At 40.5% G+C, this 18,155-nt stretch overlaps 1 protein-coding gene across 1 annotated transcript in view; it reads left to right on the top strand.

Moving 5' to 3' along the window:
• Positions 1-13,782, top strand: part of SDC2 (syndecan 2) — an 84,370-nt gene extending 70,588 nt beyond the window's left edge. The window contains exons 2-5 of the mRNA XM_077270928.1: positions 8,752-8,863; positions 10,164-10,306; positions 10,691-10,799; positions 12,211-13,782. Of these exons, the coding sequence (XP_077127043.1) occupies positions 8,752-8,863; positions 10,164-10,306; positions 10,691-10,799; positions 12,211-12,374 (528 nt within the window). The 3' untranslated portion in view covers positions 12,375-13,782. The remainder of the gene's footprint in view (positions 1-8,751; positions 8,864-10,163; positions 10,307-10,690; positions 10,800-12,210) is intronic.
• Positions 13,783-18,155: the final 4,373 nt, after the last annotated feature.

The following is an 18,155-nucleotide window of genomic DNA, read 5'->3' as shown; positions in this document are numbered from 1 at the left end:
ATGAATAAATCCTCTATGATGATTGAAATAGCAGCTGCCTGGCCCAGAGACCGCTCCGTGGTTTCATTTTGTGTGATAAAGTACTTTGCAGGCACTTTGTAAGGTGCATTTTATCATTTTCAGAATTTATTGGCCTGCGTGATGTTTAATCACAAAATGATGGCATCTTGATAGCTCGGAACAAACCTCTGATTTATAGCCTTAACACTTGGCCGAGATCTCCTGATTAGCACCCAACTTATTCAATTACAGGAGTCAAACACCTCCTCTGTGGACTGGCGTATAAATACAGACTGACTGGGAAATAAAATCGCACATGAAAACGAGACAGAAGGGAGAGAGGAAAGGCAAAACAATGACTAAATCGAAAATCGTACACTATCTGCTTCAGAGAGGGAGCCAGTAGGTCTAGGAGACACCACCTTCTGGTTCTTCTTTCTCCAGTTATCGGTCATTGAGGCCCCTCAACACTTAACAAATGTTTTTTAATGTGCCCTATTGGGAAGTATTTGTTGTCATGACCGGCCACCTTACACATTCACCGATGCCACCAAAGTTGGCTGGATCGAACAATACATGTCTCCAGATCATGGGCAGAAGTTATTTTTACTGTTCCGCTGAAGACAATGAAAAGTGGTATCATTCTAGGGGACAAGATGGAGCAGTAGGGTTTTATGCAGATAACAATGTTGGTCATATAAGCAACGATGCTCACCTGATGTGGTCGTGTGAAACACATCACTAAACTGGCATGGCTATTGGTGATCCCAGCTGCGGAGGTACTTCGGGTTGGAGGATCCAACATAATAGTAGATTAGTAGCAGAAAACTGGTATCCTGCGCTGCTGGTATCTATCCAATCAAAAATCCATTTAGCCATCAGTTTTATTTTCTACACTTTTCGAAGTTCTCCAACTTCTTCATGAAAAAAATGGGCTTCTTGGTGTTTTTTTTTTTCCTGAAGAAGTTGGATTACTTTCAAAATGAGTAGAAAATAAAACCATTGGCTAACTGGATTTTTTTACAGGATTGATACCAGCAGCGGATTATATTAGTTTCCCACACATTGAAAATAAAACCATATTGCCAATAGCTAATTGATTTTTTTGATTGGAGCAATACCACAAGCGCAGGATAAGTGTTTTTCACTACTAAGCTGTAGACAATAAGACAGATTTAAAGAAACTAGCAATTCATTCGCCAATCGAAAAAAAATTGTTGTTGTACGCTTACATTGAGCAGGATTGAATGTCCATGATTTTCTGTAAGGTGCATGTCTCGGAGGAGGCGCAAAGTGGTGTGTAATTGGCGACTTTTGTAAGATTTGTGATGTAAAGAATGATACCGCTCATCATGAATTTGACAAGTGGGCGTCTCTATGCCTCCCGCCCTGCCCCAGTACTTTGCCAGAGTTGGATGAAAATGACGTGAAACCGTCAAGCCCATATTGAACAGCATCGAAATGCACACAAATGTTGGGACTTTTCGATGCTTTTTACACCAGTTCTCTGGCATAAAATCTGTGATGGATCAGGGCCACTCTTTTGAATAAGCTTCCTAATGATTTCCAACTTTATGTGGATTTTGCAGCAGTAACGGTTCCAAAATCCATGTAAGAAAATAAGTGTGAGCATATGTTACTGGAATATATGTTAATGTATATGTAACATCTATTCTATGCATACAGCATCCTATGCGAGTACAGGCAGTTTAGCAGACAATATGTGGCATTTGGCCCCGTTCCACAGTTTGTATTGGCTCGGAACAAGTCGAATCCTTGATAATGATCTCTTTGAAAAGTCAGTCTGGGTATGATGCCAACTCAACAGATTGCCATGAAGCCGGAGTTGATCTCTCCACATCTTTTGAGTTGACATTGTCTTAGATGCAATGCACATGTACGACAATAAATTGTTCCCAAACTGTATAATTATTCTGGCCAGAATCTTACCTGCCATGTCTCCTTTACCATGTGCCATTTTATATTTTTTGTGCCTTTTTTTTTGTATGGCTGAAGAGATTTTGGGTCCCCTCACGCAGCGGGGCATGAGAGGAACAGCCATCTCTGTACTCCTTCTATAGCTTTGCACCTGAGCCAAGATCATCTGTGATAATCAGTGATGGGGCTCGTTCAGACATTGTTTTTTTCCTACGAGTTCTATCAGCGTTTTTCCCGGATGTATCTCGTACCTATTCTAGTGACTGGTGCTGCTCCATGTATGCTTCCGGACTGAATGATCCTCAAATAATCACGGAGACCTCTTCCATCCTGATCCAAATCCCTGATCAAATTCATCAATACAAGTTTATGGGTCCGTGATTAAAAAAAAAAATTGATGCCATCTGTGTGTTGTCCATTTTTCACGGATTGTGGTGAGAGAAGCTCAAGAAACCTCCATCAGCTTTGTTTTTTGTTTTTTCTCCTGACTGGAAAAACTGATGAATCTGACCAATCTGGTAAAAACTGACTCTTGCCAAATGCTAATGAAACATTTTTTATTTTTGCGTATGATAAAAATCACCGACATCTGAGGCTACAGTCACGTACAGCAGCGCTACACTGAGGTATTTTGTTTTGCCAACCGCATTTAATCTCTGCTGTTCTGGAAAAAAAATTACGTAAGATGCTTCTTTCTTTTTTTTAAATTTAATTGCATCAACTAGGCGTAATTGTTATATGCTCACAGCACTGTAAGCAATAAATTAGCTGTTTGGTGTGAGATCACAAGATTACATGATGCTGTAAATCACAGGATGACAGAGGAATTAATTGTGCAACATGTGAAACTACATGGGTCAAACAAATACTGTTTGTCGGGGAAGACGGCCGTGAAATATTGATCCACGTATTAAAGTTTCAGGGGAGACACAGTGATGTGAGAGCATAAGGGGATTAGATGACGACATTGTGTCCTGATGGATTACGTGGGATGTATTTTCTCATCGTACATATCTCTGGTTTTGCAGCACGGTGGCTCAGTGGTTAGCACAGCAGCCTTGCAGCGCTGGGGTCCTGGATTCAAATCCCGCCAAAGACAACATCTGCAAGGAGTTTGTATGTTCTCTCCGTGTTTGCGTGGGTTTCCTCCCACATTCCAAAGACATACTGATAGGGAATTTAGATTGTGAGCCCCATCGGGGATAGTGATGATAATGTGTGCAAACTGTAAAGCGCTCCGGAATATGTTAGCGCTATATAAAAATAAAGATTTATTTTATTTATCAAGCAGCTGCAGAAAGATGGTCTCCACCGATGGTAGCATCCTTCTACACCACTACCGGTAGTCTTCTGCTCCAGTGTAGGGGGCCAGTGGCCATCTTCTCCAGTACTTGGAGGCAAGAGTATTGGTGCTGTCTAAAAGTACTTTTATATTTTTCCAAGAAAATAAATGTCCTGTTTAGTAGATGGCAGGCCTAATCCGCAATATCTTAGGGTAATGTCCAGCCAGTCTCCTTTTCTTAATATCCTTGGTCTTCAGAAAATCAAATAAATCCAGCATATGTGCCTACTGTCCCTGCAGGAATTATAATTCTGCAGCACACAATTGGACATTTTTTTTGGTGTCTTAAGGGCTCCACACTCAAGTACAGACACAATGTAGCCTTAGGTTTAACGGCGTTGAGCTTGTTTGGCCAAATACTATAAGGGACAGGGAGACAACCCACTGCCAAACCCCCTTTGTTTAGTCTATTGACCTCCCATACACTAGATAGTAGCCCAAGTCCCTGAAATCTGCAGACATTTCCAACATTGTGAGCTTGAGACGAGCTCCCCATCATGTGTATGTTTTAGTTGATGATTTGGGCATTATCAAGTGACCATATGTATTCAATGTTCCGCCACCCGTTGTTGGGTGGAAGAACAGGAATGGTGAAATTTACCATGCATGATCCTTTGTTCCCAAGGTATTTTTCAGTGGTTTAAGGCCTTTTTACATGGGCCAAAAATCTGCCCAACCTGGCTTGGAAAAATGGTCATTCCCGAATACTAACCCAGTTAATCGTGGCCACAATCTGCGAATGTTAATGTCATCTTTTATGGAACTTTAACATTCGTTGCTGTCAGCAGCTCACCTCTCTGTGAGCGGTGGACGTGCTGCCGACAGTATGCAAACGGTATAAGGACTAATTAAAGTGTTATAAAACTTTGCTGTTTCCTTTTATGCTTTGTAGCCCCTCAAATTTCTTGTGAATCTGTGGGGGTCGAGGTTCTGAGACTCCCACCAATCACTGAAAAAAGCGACGTTCAGGAGGCAGAAATGCTCACCAACTGCCTGAGCGGCGCACAGAGCGCAGTATGGACCCAACGGAAAGCTTCATCGGACATGCAACTGAGAATTAAACAGCGGCATCGAGCAGTTCTACGACCGCCGTGGCTCAGTCCCGGTGCTTTTTTTTTGTTTTTGGTCACAAGCATGACCACAGTGTAGGAATAAAGCTTTAACGGGTGTAAATATGCGCCAATGAAGATAGTAGTATATTGTCAATCCATGCTTGTTCTGGGCGGAATGTGCCTTTACACATTCCGAGCTCTTACACATGGCTGAATAGTGCATGCATGTGTATGTGGGGGGATCGGGAGAGAGGGACGTCCACTTCCGAATCTGTGACAGCTGCCGATAGTAGTCCATTCTTTCTTTCTTTTTTTTTTCTGTTTTGAGTGGAATAACTAGTAAAGGCGATGGATTGTTCTAATATTTTCAAAGCCTACCAGGATAAAGGCGTCCTGGTCGGGTCATTTCTGTGGAGTGATGGTTTGATGGTGAAGTAATGAGATAATGAAGGTAATGAATCCCATTTTGTCAGGTACTATGGTAGCTCTTTAATCCTCCACTGTCTATTTTCTAGATGAAACGCCAATTCTATTTTTGTTTCTCCTTACATTGTCTGACGAGGATGGTAATTGTGCCTCGTGTGCTCTGGGGAGTACCGGGAACTGTTGTGATCAGGACAATTACAAACTAATTTCACAGTAAAAGAATTTGTAGTAATTTAGTACGTACACAAATGTTATGCAGTTTCTCATTGCATGGATCCTCTACTCCAATCCTTCGAGATAACAACTAAAGTCTTAATGACCATAGTAATATGAGCCGGTAATCCCAACAAGACCAAAAAAACTAAAATTGGTGGTAGTTTTATAGCTCCAAGTGTTTAGCTGGCTCTACATATTGGATGAAAACCGGGATAGTCTGATGAGGGGATGTCAGACAACGGACAATCTTGGCCGCTCACCACTCCGGGGCATGCACATCTATGGGATAATTTAGACATGATGACTTTACTTCACATCATGATTAATGTTGGAGTTGGTGCACATTTATTTGACTATCCCAGTCTTTTGGCCACAATAATGGTCTATGGCTGTTGGAACGGCTGAGGGATTTCTGCCTCTTACCTACTGACAGCCACGACTCTTCTTCCGATTAGCCAGATTTGGTATGACGTCATCGTGACGCACAAGTGATATCGTGCCAGGCTGGCTAATCAAAAGAAGACGACCGCAAGTAACAGACAACACTGCCTCTCCAGTGCAGTGACCACTATCGTTGCCGATGGACTGAGAGGTGCGGATCGATTTGCACCAACTTTAATATGTTGTAGATTTTACCTTCTACTTTTTTCTTTCACGTCACTGTCCCAATTAGGCCCATGTCACATGCCAGTTTTCATTGGTGAAACACATGTCAGATTGTATGCCTAAGTGAGAACATATCCATAAAGGGGTTGTCTAGTGTATAAAAGCGCTCTCTATGAGATTTGTAACCGATGGGGGAACCCAATTGAGGACCCTTAAATTCGGCTAACACACAGACAGCCCAATGATTTTTATGGTTGAGACGTCATGTTGGAGACCATTCTTTTCGAAAGTTGGCCCCTTGGTTGGCCCGGGTTTCCGGCTCTCCGGGTAACCCCAGCTGACAACTAATTTTGATGTAGAAGATGAATTGTAGTAGTTACTATATGGTGGCTGTTCAGATGAGTGAATGACCTTGTACTACAGGCGCTGACATATCTGCTAGTAGGGCAGCCGCTCATGCAAAGTGAGGCTCATATATGATGGTCCCAAGAAGATCCTGTTTCATTATGTCTGTATGCTGTAATGGCGCACAAGTACCAGGGCTTTCTTCATAAAATAAACCCTTTTAAAGACGTAAAATATTGTAGGGAACCTTTTCTTAACCTTAGAAAGTGTGATATGGTAGTGGTGGTTTACACAGTGATTCTCTATCTCAATGGGTACGTGGACATATTAATGGACTGTATGGACGTAAGTGTGTACAGACATCTGTACAGATCACAAGTTTGTCATGGAGGTTCTCGTATGTTAACAGACCAAGAGCTAACACCAATTGTCCCAAGGTTTGAGTAGCTACGGTACATGGATACACCGGGATAGATGTTATTTCACCTATTTAGCCATATGAGAAAACTCTTTGCATGAACATTTATCATCTATTAAGACAGACAATAATTGTTTAAGTAAAGCAGCTTTGCATATTCGAGAAATTTAAGTGTAATAGCAAAGTTTAGTAAGCAGTCAGCATTCTGGTACTTCTACGGGACCTATGCCGGGGCACATTAATCCATCGCTGCTCTCCGTGATTTCATTTTAATCTGTGTGATGACCACAGAGCCAATTTAATAGCAATGTGTAGACCTGGACATGAGCGGTAAATCCTCATGGCCTCAATCCTAGTGATTTTCCAATGATGTAGGTCAGGGTTCTTGTTTTTTTTATACACAATGGGGCAGCCAACAAAGTTGGGCTCCTCTGCTTTCCATTTTTAGATAATATTTCTTGATGATTTAAGCTCGCAGGATAGCTGTGCCACCATACAGTCCAAATACAATTAGGTTTTTTTGGGGGGCTTAAAGGGACATTCCACCCTATACAAGTCCATTGGCTAGGTGAGAGCTGTTTGTTCTTGCAGTCAGTGGACCGACATTGATCTGAGGACTTGTATCATCTCGTTCTCTCCTTACTGCAAAGTGAGAATGGAGGAGTTGAATATTACGGCAGGTCGTGCATGCACCTCGACCCTCCATTACAGTATGTCATTGATGATACCTACAGATAGCTAGGCGTTGTGCTGCTCTTTGTTCGGGTCATGGACTTAAATGAAGTGTCAAGACGACAAAGAACATCAAAACACTTAGCTATGGTCAGTGTCATACTTTAATGGAGCTTCAAGGTGCACATGTGAGTGGCCATAATATTCAGCTGCTCCTGGCTATGAAGGGAAGAATGAGGGACACAATCTTCCCATTTTTGCAATCCGTGATTGTCTCAGGAGTAGGACCCACATTTAACAGGAAAGGTGGGTGATAACATTTTTAATGCCTCTTTAAATGGGTTGTCCGGCCTGAGGCCACAAGTCTGCAGTCATTCAATGGGTTTGCAGATTTGTAAATCCTCACATTGCGCTGTCAGGATTCTCTTGTGCCGCGAGCGGGTGGTGATGTGACTGAAAGTATGTCATTTGCCTACTTCCTGCCACACTCCTGACTAGACGTGTCTCGCCTCGCCCAATACACTTGCTGCGCCCATCTAGTCTGCATGTGACCACATATATCAGATCTAATGATGAGCGAACGTGCTCGGATAAGGTGTTGTCAAAATATGCTTGTGTGCTAACTGAATGTGTCCTCGGTGTGCTTGAAAAATTGAGTCCCCGTAGCCGCATGTCCGACGGCTGTTAGACAGCCGCAACACCTGCAGGGATTGTCTAACAGCTGTGAGACATGCAGTCGAGGGGACTCGAACATATTTTTCGTGCACGCCGAAGACAGTCGGTTAGCACACGGGCGTGCTCGGGTAACGCCTTTTTCGAGCACGTTTCCTCATCACTAATCACATCGCATACTCCGGTCATGAGCCCTCAACGTGAGTGTTCACAAGTCTGCAGAGTGACTGCAGACTTGTAGCCTAAGGCCGGACAACCCTTTTAAGGTTACTTACAGAAACCTGGATAACTTGGGTGAAACAAGACCCCTCCATGGTGTTCTTACCATTGGCAAAGATCTGTGATGATCATACTCTCTCTGTAATCGCTGTGTCTTTATGGGTGGTGTACCTCTAAATATATGGTAAGAAGCGCGTATGCAAGATATACCGCTCCCACTTGTGTGACCTCACACTTGGAAACCTGAATTTGTGGGAAAAAATATAGGCGAGTCCCTCTAATAGTGTGTGAACTTTACAAGTGTTAACAGGTTTCTGGTGCTGTTGCATAGGAGTAGCCTGCGTTTTCTCTATAGATTCACTTTTAATTGGCACCTCTGGGCATAGCGCAGCTTTGTTTATATCTTGTTATAGCAGTCAGACCAGAGATTAAGAGGATTCTTAATTGATTCACAACAACATAAATCTGATTTCTTTTCTTTCTTTTTTTTTTTTATTTTTATTCTTACTCCTTTTAAATCTGCATAGGTGCTGAGGCTTGTCGGCCTTAATTATTTTCTGTGCTGTCACACAGCGTGACATTTATAGATTCGTTTGTTTGATTGTGCCAATAACAAAGCAATTGCTACTTGCCAAAGTACAGCGAAAGATGAATGAAGTATTGTTCTGCCTCAGCAATTTCCAAAATGTGTTCATGTAAAAGAAATGATTATGACTTGTACCTTGGGGCTCAACCAACGCCTCTTTTTTTATTTTTATATCTGACTTCAGTTTTGTTAACGTTTTAAAGATGTATTAGTCCTACCAGTATCCTAATTGTGGTACCTACAATATCTGATCTTACAGATGGTGGCCACCACATCAGACAAAGACTTGTATATCGACAACACTTCGGTCGAAGAATCCTCCGGAGTAAACCCAATTGATGATGAGGACTACTCATCTGGTTCAGGATCAGGTACAGTGATGATCAATTATCATTTTTTAGTGCTAGAGTTGAAGGCAGCTTTTTGAATTGTGGTATAGTCCACATACTGGATGGTCTCCTGCCATTCTTGCTCTATTCTGAAGCCCCATTTACTTATTCACAACCTGTCCACCATTGTCTTAGGCAGCCCGAGACCTGTCCCTTCTTCCACCACAGTAGTGATTAAGTTGGCCCTGGTTCTATCAGAGGGCGGTGGAGGAATTGAGTCTTGGGATTGAGTCTGAGAAAGCGGTGGCCAGTTTGTGAAGAAGACAACAGAGCTCCAACTGGGAGGAATGGTGTCCTGGAAGGATACCATGTATGATACCTGTTCCACGTATCATCACAAATTATTTGGTGATGCAGTTTACAAAAATTATCTATTTTTGTTAATAATCAGCATCCACAGTCTGCCTTAGTTTACTGGTTGGTTTAGTTTCGCTTCCCTCTAAGCCGAACCTACTTTACACTAAACTACACCTACATGGTTTTATGGCGATAGTCTCCACAACACGTAATCAATGTGGTACATGGAATATACACCAGGTCTTGACATAAATCGGAGTCTGAATTCGGACATAGTTATCTTGTCAAATCTTCCCATTCAGTTCTGTTTTTTATAAACTTTGGGAGGAGGGTGAACCAGCACAGAACTAGGAATTATTGGGGTAGGTGCACACATAGTTTTTAATTTTTAATGCAGGTTTGCTTAAAAAAAAAAAAAAAGCCTGAAAAATCATTTGACAGTTGCCATTTATTTCTATTGTAAAAACACTTGGCTGTTCATATATTCAGATTTTGGAGTGGTGTTTTTTTTTATTTCTGCTTTTGTATTTTGAAAAACACTTGCTGGAGGGAAAATAAGAGAGTGCATGTCACTTATGTTATTTGAAGCGGCTACTGCTGGAATCTACTCCAAACTAGGCACTGTCCAATCGGAAGGCTGCAAAAAAAAAAAAAAACACTTCCAAAAATGCGGAGGAGTGTTTCCCAAAGCCGATCATCCTAGAAAACTTTAGTCTTTGACCACCTCAAAAAACAAACAAAAAAAACCTTGGGCTCGGGGTGCATGTACCCTTATAATCCCCTCAAAATCCATGTATAAGTAAAGGGGCCATTATTACCTATTGATAACGGTGAGGACAAGACAAGATTGTAGCATTAGGACCAGGATGATTGTGTTAATTCATGAGACCATGTAGAAAAATTGTTCTGTAATTTGTTTGTACTAGATGTGTATCAATCACAAAATACGGTAGTTTTCAGAATGTTCATGGTAATGTTTTCTCAGGAGTTGTAGACGTTGATGACCAAGACATGGCAGTAGAACTTACGACTCTTAAAGCACTTCCAGAAGATCTACCAACCAGTCGTGCTCCAGTAGTAGAGATGACCACGCCAAAGATGCAGACAAACTTGGTCGTAAATCCAGAGGTATGTCCGTTCTTCAACACGATTACTTTGTCCTTTTGGCCAATTGATCCAACAACATTATCTTATTATATGGTAGGGGCAACTTATCAAAAGTGACCGATTCACTTTATATTTGCACAGTAACATAGACTACCTCAATTTGGGTGGAAAAAAAAAAAAGCTTTGTCCTGGTATTTTTGTAGGGTCTTTTTGTAGCATAGATGTGTCGAAATGTAAGTGGCTTACCTAGGCACCTACCTGCCTTCACCAGGCTTCCTCTATCACGTATACGAACACTCAACATTTGGGCCTACTCAGTTTATTTTCCATGATGAGTTAAGGAATGACATTTTCGGACCGACCACTTACGTCACATTGTTGAATCTGTATGTAATTCTTATTTAGGAGCCTGTGGAAAAGAGTAATAAAGAACTATTAGAACGTAACTCTGAGGTGGAGGTGTACACAGAGAAGCAGTCAGAAAACCTTTTCCACAGAACAGAAGTCCTTGCAGGTGAGCATTGAAGTTGGGTATAAATGTGTTTATCGCAGAATTTCCCCACCCCAAATTTTTTAACATGAATACAATCAGTACAAATCTATTTTACTTTACGAAAGTATATACCTCAAAGAGACTTATGTCCAGATTAACATGCCGGTAGTAAGGGTAGGGTCACACAACTGTTTTTGCCACATCTGAGAAAAACTCAACTTTAGACTGATCAAGACTTTGTTCAGAGTGGCATCTGTTTTTCTCAGACGTGGAGAGAAAAAAAAAAAAGTTTCTCCAATTTCAGCATTGGAGAAAACTATAGAGAAATTACATTTTGAAAATGTGTAGCTCCATGACTAATAAAGAAGTCAGATGTAGAGTAAAACAAAAAGATTCGCAGGACCCTCGTAAGGTGTCTACATCAGTCCTCCTCGGCAGCTGGACATTGAGGGGCATTGAGAACTGGAATGATTGGGACCTCTTATGAATACTAGCCCCCGTAATGTCATGATGTGTGTAGACCTCACACAAGATGGAGCAATAATCATACGAGATGTTCGGAATGCTGGCAAGAAGGTCCACCTGCCCCAGCGCCATGAAGCTTCTCCAGACTGCTCTCAGTCGGAAACACAAGATAGTCTTGTAGTTATGATACTAAGCAAGTTTTCAGGACTTTTTAGGTCTCTTCTTCAGGCATGGTATAACAAAATATCTGAAGAAATATATGTACAAAAAAAGTGTTTTGGTTTTGTTTGTTTTTTCGGAAAATATTTTTGTTTCTTCAGATACTTTTGTTATAACATACCTGAGGAAGAAACCTAAAAAGTCTTGAAAGCTTTCTTTGTAACATTTATTTTATTTTTGTTAGCCACCAACAAGTATCATAATTACAAGATTATCTTTTTTTTCAACTGCCAAGCACGGTACCAAACCCTTTTTCGTTTTTTGTTTGTTTTTTATTCTTTTAACTAAATGGAAGCACGGGCATGAACACCAGACCAAGGTACCTGAATTGAATTGCTTAATTTTAGTCTGAACCATTCCACAAGTTCAGCTCCTGCCAGTGATTCTTCGGCTTCCGCCTACCTCACGGTGACAGAGCAGCGGCTACTCTTCTTCTCTGCTCTGCTAATGGAGTGTGACTACCGACATCATGCAGATTGAAATCAGGCTCCCCGCTGCCTTACTGCGGGGAGCCGGCTGTCAGTCAGCATGACATCAGCAGAAACACCCTGTCAACAGAGCAGCCCGGAGGAAGAAGAGCTGCTCTGTTGATGTGGAGCAGCAGAATCGCTGGCTGAAAAATTAGAACACTGATTGCATTCTCTAGCAATCTATACATGAAGGATAACCATTCAGTGTAGCACTTGGAGCTCCGACCACAAGACTAATGCTTCTCCTAAGATAACACGCATCTAATCTTGTTTTGCAGCGGTCATTGCCGGCGGAGGTATCGGTTTTCTTTTTGCAGTTTTCTTAATCCTGCTGCTGGTTTACCGCATGAGAAAGAAGGATGAGGGCAGCTACGACCTTGGAGAACGAAAACCATCCAGTGCTGTCTACCAAAAGGCACCAACTAAAGAGTTTTATGCATAAAATCTACTATAGTGTCTCTCTTTTATGAGATCACTGAACTTCTTTTTTTTTTTCTTTTTTTTTTCCTTTTAAATAAAGCTTTTGCATAGAATAATGAAGATTTCATTTTTTTTTTTTTTTTTTTTTTCATTAAAGAGCCTCGGAGGCAACTTTATAATATGAGAAAAAAAATCCCATTGTATTTAAAAAAAAAAAGAAAAAGAAAAAAATGAAAACACTTTTCCTGTATTCCTTAATATAAAAAAAAAATTAAAGACAAAAAAAACAAACCCTGAATTTTGAGTTGGGTAGCAGTGGCAGAGTATTATCTTCTAAGACCATTGGTTTTCACCAAGATGTCTCAGACCTTTATGCATAAACATGCAAACCGACCCCCTGAGAAAAAACGGTTTCTTTTCCAATAGTCGGGTCTATGGCAGGTTGTTGAATATTTTTAGCATGTCTCGGATCTTACAAAATTTAGTTCTATTTCATTAATTTATCTGTTTCCAAATAAATGCCTTTAGTAGTTGTCATGGTGCAATTGTCTTAGAATTCAGATATACAGTATAATAGTGTAAATGTACTTTTTTTTCCTTCCTATGTAAACAAAGGAAATCTGTATAAATCTGTGTAATGATATTCATTTTTTTTTTTACACCTCTGCTGGTTTTTTTTTTTGGTTTTTTTTTCAGTGTACTTTCTGACCGATTTATGCTGACTAATATGTAAAAAGAGAAATGGAATAGCTGCACACTAGCGGTTACTTACAGTAGTAAAGCTACTCTTTTAAAGGTGCATGTTCTCTTAAGTGAAATTTGGATATTTTGGGAACCTCCTGCAGTACCCATGTTCTAACTGAGGTTTACAGGAGACAATTCGTTACATTTTTCACCTGTTCAAGTTCACAATACAATTTATTTTTATTTTTTTGTTACAAAAAAAAATAAATTGAGATTTTTCTTTTCTTTGCAGGCTCAATAGTTGTGGCTGTTCTGATTTTTCCTGATTTTTTTTTTTTTTTTTTAATTTTTTTTTTCAGTACAGGAGTTGATAAAATGGAAGCTGTAGTTTCTATTCTTTTTGTTTACATTGTTTTATGTAGCAATATTTAGTTATGTTTTTTTTGTTTTTGTTTTTTGCATTTACTTTATGGTTTGCCAATTTAGTCACAGCATGTAAATATCTAAAGTTGGGACAAAATTAAAAAAAAACACTTGGTGGAAGTGCTGGAATTGGAAGTGGGTGGGGAGAAGGATCTAGCAATTTTCTTTGGGCTCGATGGTAAATTTTTCTCAAATTCCACTGTATCAAAACTTTCAAACAGTGTAAGACCCTATTCTGGTCAACCCAAAAAGTTTAGTGGGTTTTTTTTTTTCTTTTTTTAATTGGAATAAATTTAGTTGTTTTTTTTTTTTTGTTTTGTTTTGGTTTTTTAAAAACCTGTTAGGTAGCCGGTAGTGTTGACAAGATTTTTTTTTTTTTTTTCAGCTTGTAAAAATGAAAATTCTAGGTCTAATTTTCAGAGAGGTACTTCAAATTTTGTCGGATTTATTTTTCGCATATCTACAAAACATTTAAAGCCCGTTCTTTTCACAGGGCACGTTTATAATTTTTAGGTTTGATATTGGCGTGAAAATGGAAAAATGGAAACTTATTCTCTCCAATCCAAAGCCAAGCCTTAGAAAACGATGTTCCGTTCATTTTTAGGAGTGGATGCACCCTTAGCGACTCCTGCGCAGGAGCGGGCCAGTCATACATTGCATACAGTGATGTGCGGGTGAATCTGGCGGCTATGTATTACATGTGTGATGACCCAGAATGAGACAATAGGAGGCTCCTCAGGAGTCGGAAAGCCACAGGATGCTTAATCCTGCTATGGACAATGGGGATGAGCCAAATCCAAAGACTATAACAGTATTCTGACAAAGTTGCAGAAGTCCACGGCCACTGTACAAACTCCTTCCCATTACATTTATTCTTTCTGAAGGTACGACTAGGAGTTTCGAGAGCAATTTTTGTCGTTTTTCACCATGCATTTAAGTTGTAAAGTCTTTTTAAGCCTTTAAAGTGCCTATGATTCCATGTAAATTGTCGCAGACAGTGTTACAGAGTGTATGACGGTAAACAAAAAAAAAAAATATGTTGGTATTTTATAAGCACAGAAAAAAAAATATTGGTAATTTTGTAGTCTTACATCAATAGACAAAAAAATGTAACTTGGGAACATAAACACTACTAAATAATAATAAAAAAAACAAAACATGTGGCCTAACAGCGGCTGTTACGTGTCGTTATTTCTCACGGCTTTGTACTAACGATCTGGAATTGGGTTTCTTTTGTAGTTTGCAGGCTTTTATCAAATGCGTGAGAATTTAAATCAAAGGTTGAAGAAAAGCATTCCACACTCAAGTCATTCCAACTCTTTGGGAAACGTTTGGTCACCTTTCAGGAGATAACTAGATGCAATGTCACAATGTGATTTCAGTGTTGCGTCATAAATGTCGCCATGTAACCCTAGCCCGATTGTTAGACACTAAACCAGATGATCTTCGATAAAAAGGCTCTACAGGGAATCCATCAGCAGGTTTTAACTATATAATCTGACAGCAGCATGATGTGGTGGAAGTGGTGTATCACTTGCTTTTTCAATTCAATCAGTGTTTTATCAGCAGGAGATTATCACTAAAGGACAAGCTTCCTCGTAGTCTAATCCTGCCCCCCCCCCCCCGCACTGATTGGCTGCTTCCTGTCACTATATAACATACAGAAAGCTGGCAATCAGTGGTGTTGAAGTTGAATTTTGGTCCTGTGCATCATCACCTTTGAAAAAGTGATCGATTTCCAGAATTACAGACTCTTCTTATTCCACATCTGTGATCAGTTCACACAATTTTTTTTTATCATCAGTGGTTGAGGCCGTCCCCATGAACAAGATGCACCTGTCACTAAAATGAATTATTGCTGTATGCACAGAGGTCCATCAATTAAAGTAACAAATCTACTCAAATATCGGGCACAGCAGACAGTTCAAAAACAAGACGCGCGCCAGACGAGCCAGTGAAATTCAAGTGCTCTAACAACACCGAGAAGGAAACTGTTTTATTAAACATTATGCGTTTCTTTCAATCCAAGCATTCTTGATATTGCCAAGACAAAGTCTGCCATGCCCCTGCTAAGATTTCATGGGCGCCGTTGACGGATGCCTACATTTTTCTCATTCTTTCACAATGTGAAGATGAAGTTTCCAATGGAACTTTTTAGTGCTGAAAAACATAATGGATTGTGGGGTCTGGAGGAAGACGATTAGCAACACCTATCGCCCTGAATGTGGATGCAGCAAGATGAATTAAAGGAATTTTCCATTTTACTATGAATATATATTCAAAACCTATTGTCTAGTAGTTGAAGCAGAAATATGTATGACTTTAATTACATACAAAAGCAGGACTCAACTCTTTTTTTTTTTTTTTTTTTTTTCCACTGGAACCTCATCAACCTGAATCGCTAATTAACGAAAGTAGTACTTTGCTGGTGTGGCCCACCTAGCAGTTTGACAAGCTTCTTAGAGATTCAGTCTTAACAGTGCGGAAAGACGGTCATCTGCCACCAAGACCTTGTCTACCGGGTGCTTGGGATTGGATAGACTGATGAGTTGAGAAAACCCTGTAGTCATGGTGCACATTAGTACCAATGACAAAGTCAGAGGGAAATGGAATGTCCTTAAAAACAATTACAGGGAACAAGGAGAGAAGCTGAAGGCCAGGACCTCCAAGAGGGTGTTTTCAGAAATACTTCCAGTGCCACTAGAATTACTAGGAAGACAGTGGGTGCTTAGAGAGATAAATAAGAGGCATAGAAACCGGGTCAGGAAGGGTTTGGGTTCATGGAGAACTGGGACAACTTCTCTGTCGGCTACAGGCTCTATGGTAGGGATGGGCTGCACCTCAAGGAGGAGAGTACAATTGTGCCAGGGGACAATAATGGTCAGACGGATGGAGGAGCTTTGGACCACTTTCTGAAGTTGGGCATAAAAGTACGCCCACGTCAGACTCCCTCCCTTTGATGTGGACTCCGGCGGTGAGCCCCACATCTTTCCCGACACATATTAGATGTTTTGAACAGCTGACATGTGCCCGGAACAGCCTCGGGTAGAATCGCAATCCACCCATGAAAATTAACTGGTTAAATGCTGCTGACAGCGGTATTTAACATTCGCTTCCGGCAATCGTGCCAGAAATCCGCCCACTGGTGACCCCTGTCACGTCATTGCGGGTCACAGGTTGGTTGGCATGACAACTGGAGGTGTCCTGGAGACCTCTATGATTGTCACTGACTGCTTGCTGTGAGCGCCGCCCTGTTGTCGGCGCTCGTAGCAAGAGAGTAATTCAGCTACATATAGGCCAACTGATCATCTGTATGTAGCTGAGCCGATTAAATTATGGCAGCTTATAGTCTCCCATGAAGACTATTGAAGCATGCCAAAAGTAAAAAAATAAATATAAAAGTTCAAATCGCCCCATTCACCAAAAAAATACACATTTTGTATTGCCGCGTTCAAAATTGCCCATTCTATCAATAAAAACAAGGATTAACTTGCTAAAAGTTTGGAATTTTTTTTTACACCACTTACATAAAAATTAACCTAGACAAGTTTGGTGTCTATGAACTCGTAATGACCTGGAGAATCATAATGACAGGTCAGTTTTAGCATTTCGTGAACCTAGTAAAAAAGCCAAACAAAAAACAATTGTGGGGTTGCACTTTTTTTTGCAATTTCACCGCACTTGGAATTTTTTTTCCCCGTTTTCTAGTACACGACATGGTTAAAACCAATGGTATCGTTCAAAAGTACTCGTCCTGCAAAATAACAAGCCCTCACATGGCCATATTGACGGAAATATAGTTATGGCTCTGGGAAGGAGGGGCGCGAAAAACGTAAACACAAAACCGAAAATACCTCCGGTTATGAAGGGGTTGACCTAGGATCCGGAGGATGGGAGGGTGGTTGTGCAAAAAAGGGAATGGATATTTCAAAGTGATGGAGACGGGTCAATGAGGATATAGGGGGGTCTGAGATGTGCAAGGTGAGCAGGAGTAATAAATGAGCTGATAGTATTAAATGTCTGCTGGTGAATGCTAGAAGTCTTGCAAACAAAATGAATGAATTGCACACTCATATCAGTGACAGAATACGATGTGGTGACATTACGGAAATCTGTCTGGTTACCGTACATTCAGAAAGGACAGGAAGCACAAAAAAATAAAAATAATCGAGGGGTGTGTATTTTCGTTATATCCACCTTAAGACCTCTGCTCAATGACGACATAGGGGAGAGCTGCGATAATGTAGAGTCACTATGGGGATGGTGATAATGGAAAGCTGCTAACTGGAGTTTGCTACAAGCCTCCTAATAGCAGGTAGAGGAGGAAATGCTGCAACAAATGGAACAGGCAGCAAGTTATATTAATAGGGTCCTTAGTGGTGATTTAACTATCCAAACATTCAATGGGACATAGAATCTTCTGGTTGTGCAAAAGCTGCAAGTTCTTATCCGCAGTTCAGGACAATTACCTCTTTCAGCTGGTAGATGAACCAATAGGAGACGCTAGGTAAATAGACCCAATTATATAGAAAAAGGAATAGCGAGATGGGGTAAAATATAACTTTTAATAGTAAACATTTAGAAAAGTTTTAAATAAAACCTTGTATATACAAAAGTGTGTTGGTCCAAAAAACTGCTATAACAATGGACGCAAGCAACTGAAGATGGTAAATTTAGTAGGGTATGTACTAGAGCA

Source organism: Ranitomeya variabilis, chromosome 6 (assembly GCF_051348905.1).
Source record: "Ranitomeya variabilis isolate aRanVar5 chromosome 6, aRanVar5.hap1, whole genome shotgun sequence".
Taxonomy (NCBI): domain Eukaryota; kingdom Metazoa; phylum Chordata; class Amphibia; order Anura; family Dendrobatidae; genus Ranitomeya; species Ranitomeya variabilis.
This window is presented reverse-complemented; position numbering and strand designations above follow the sequence as displayed.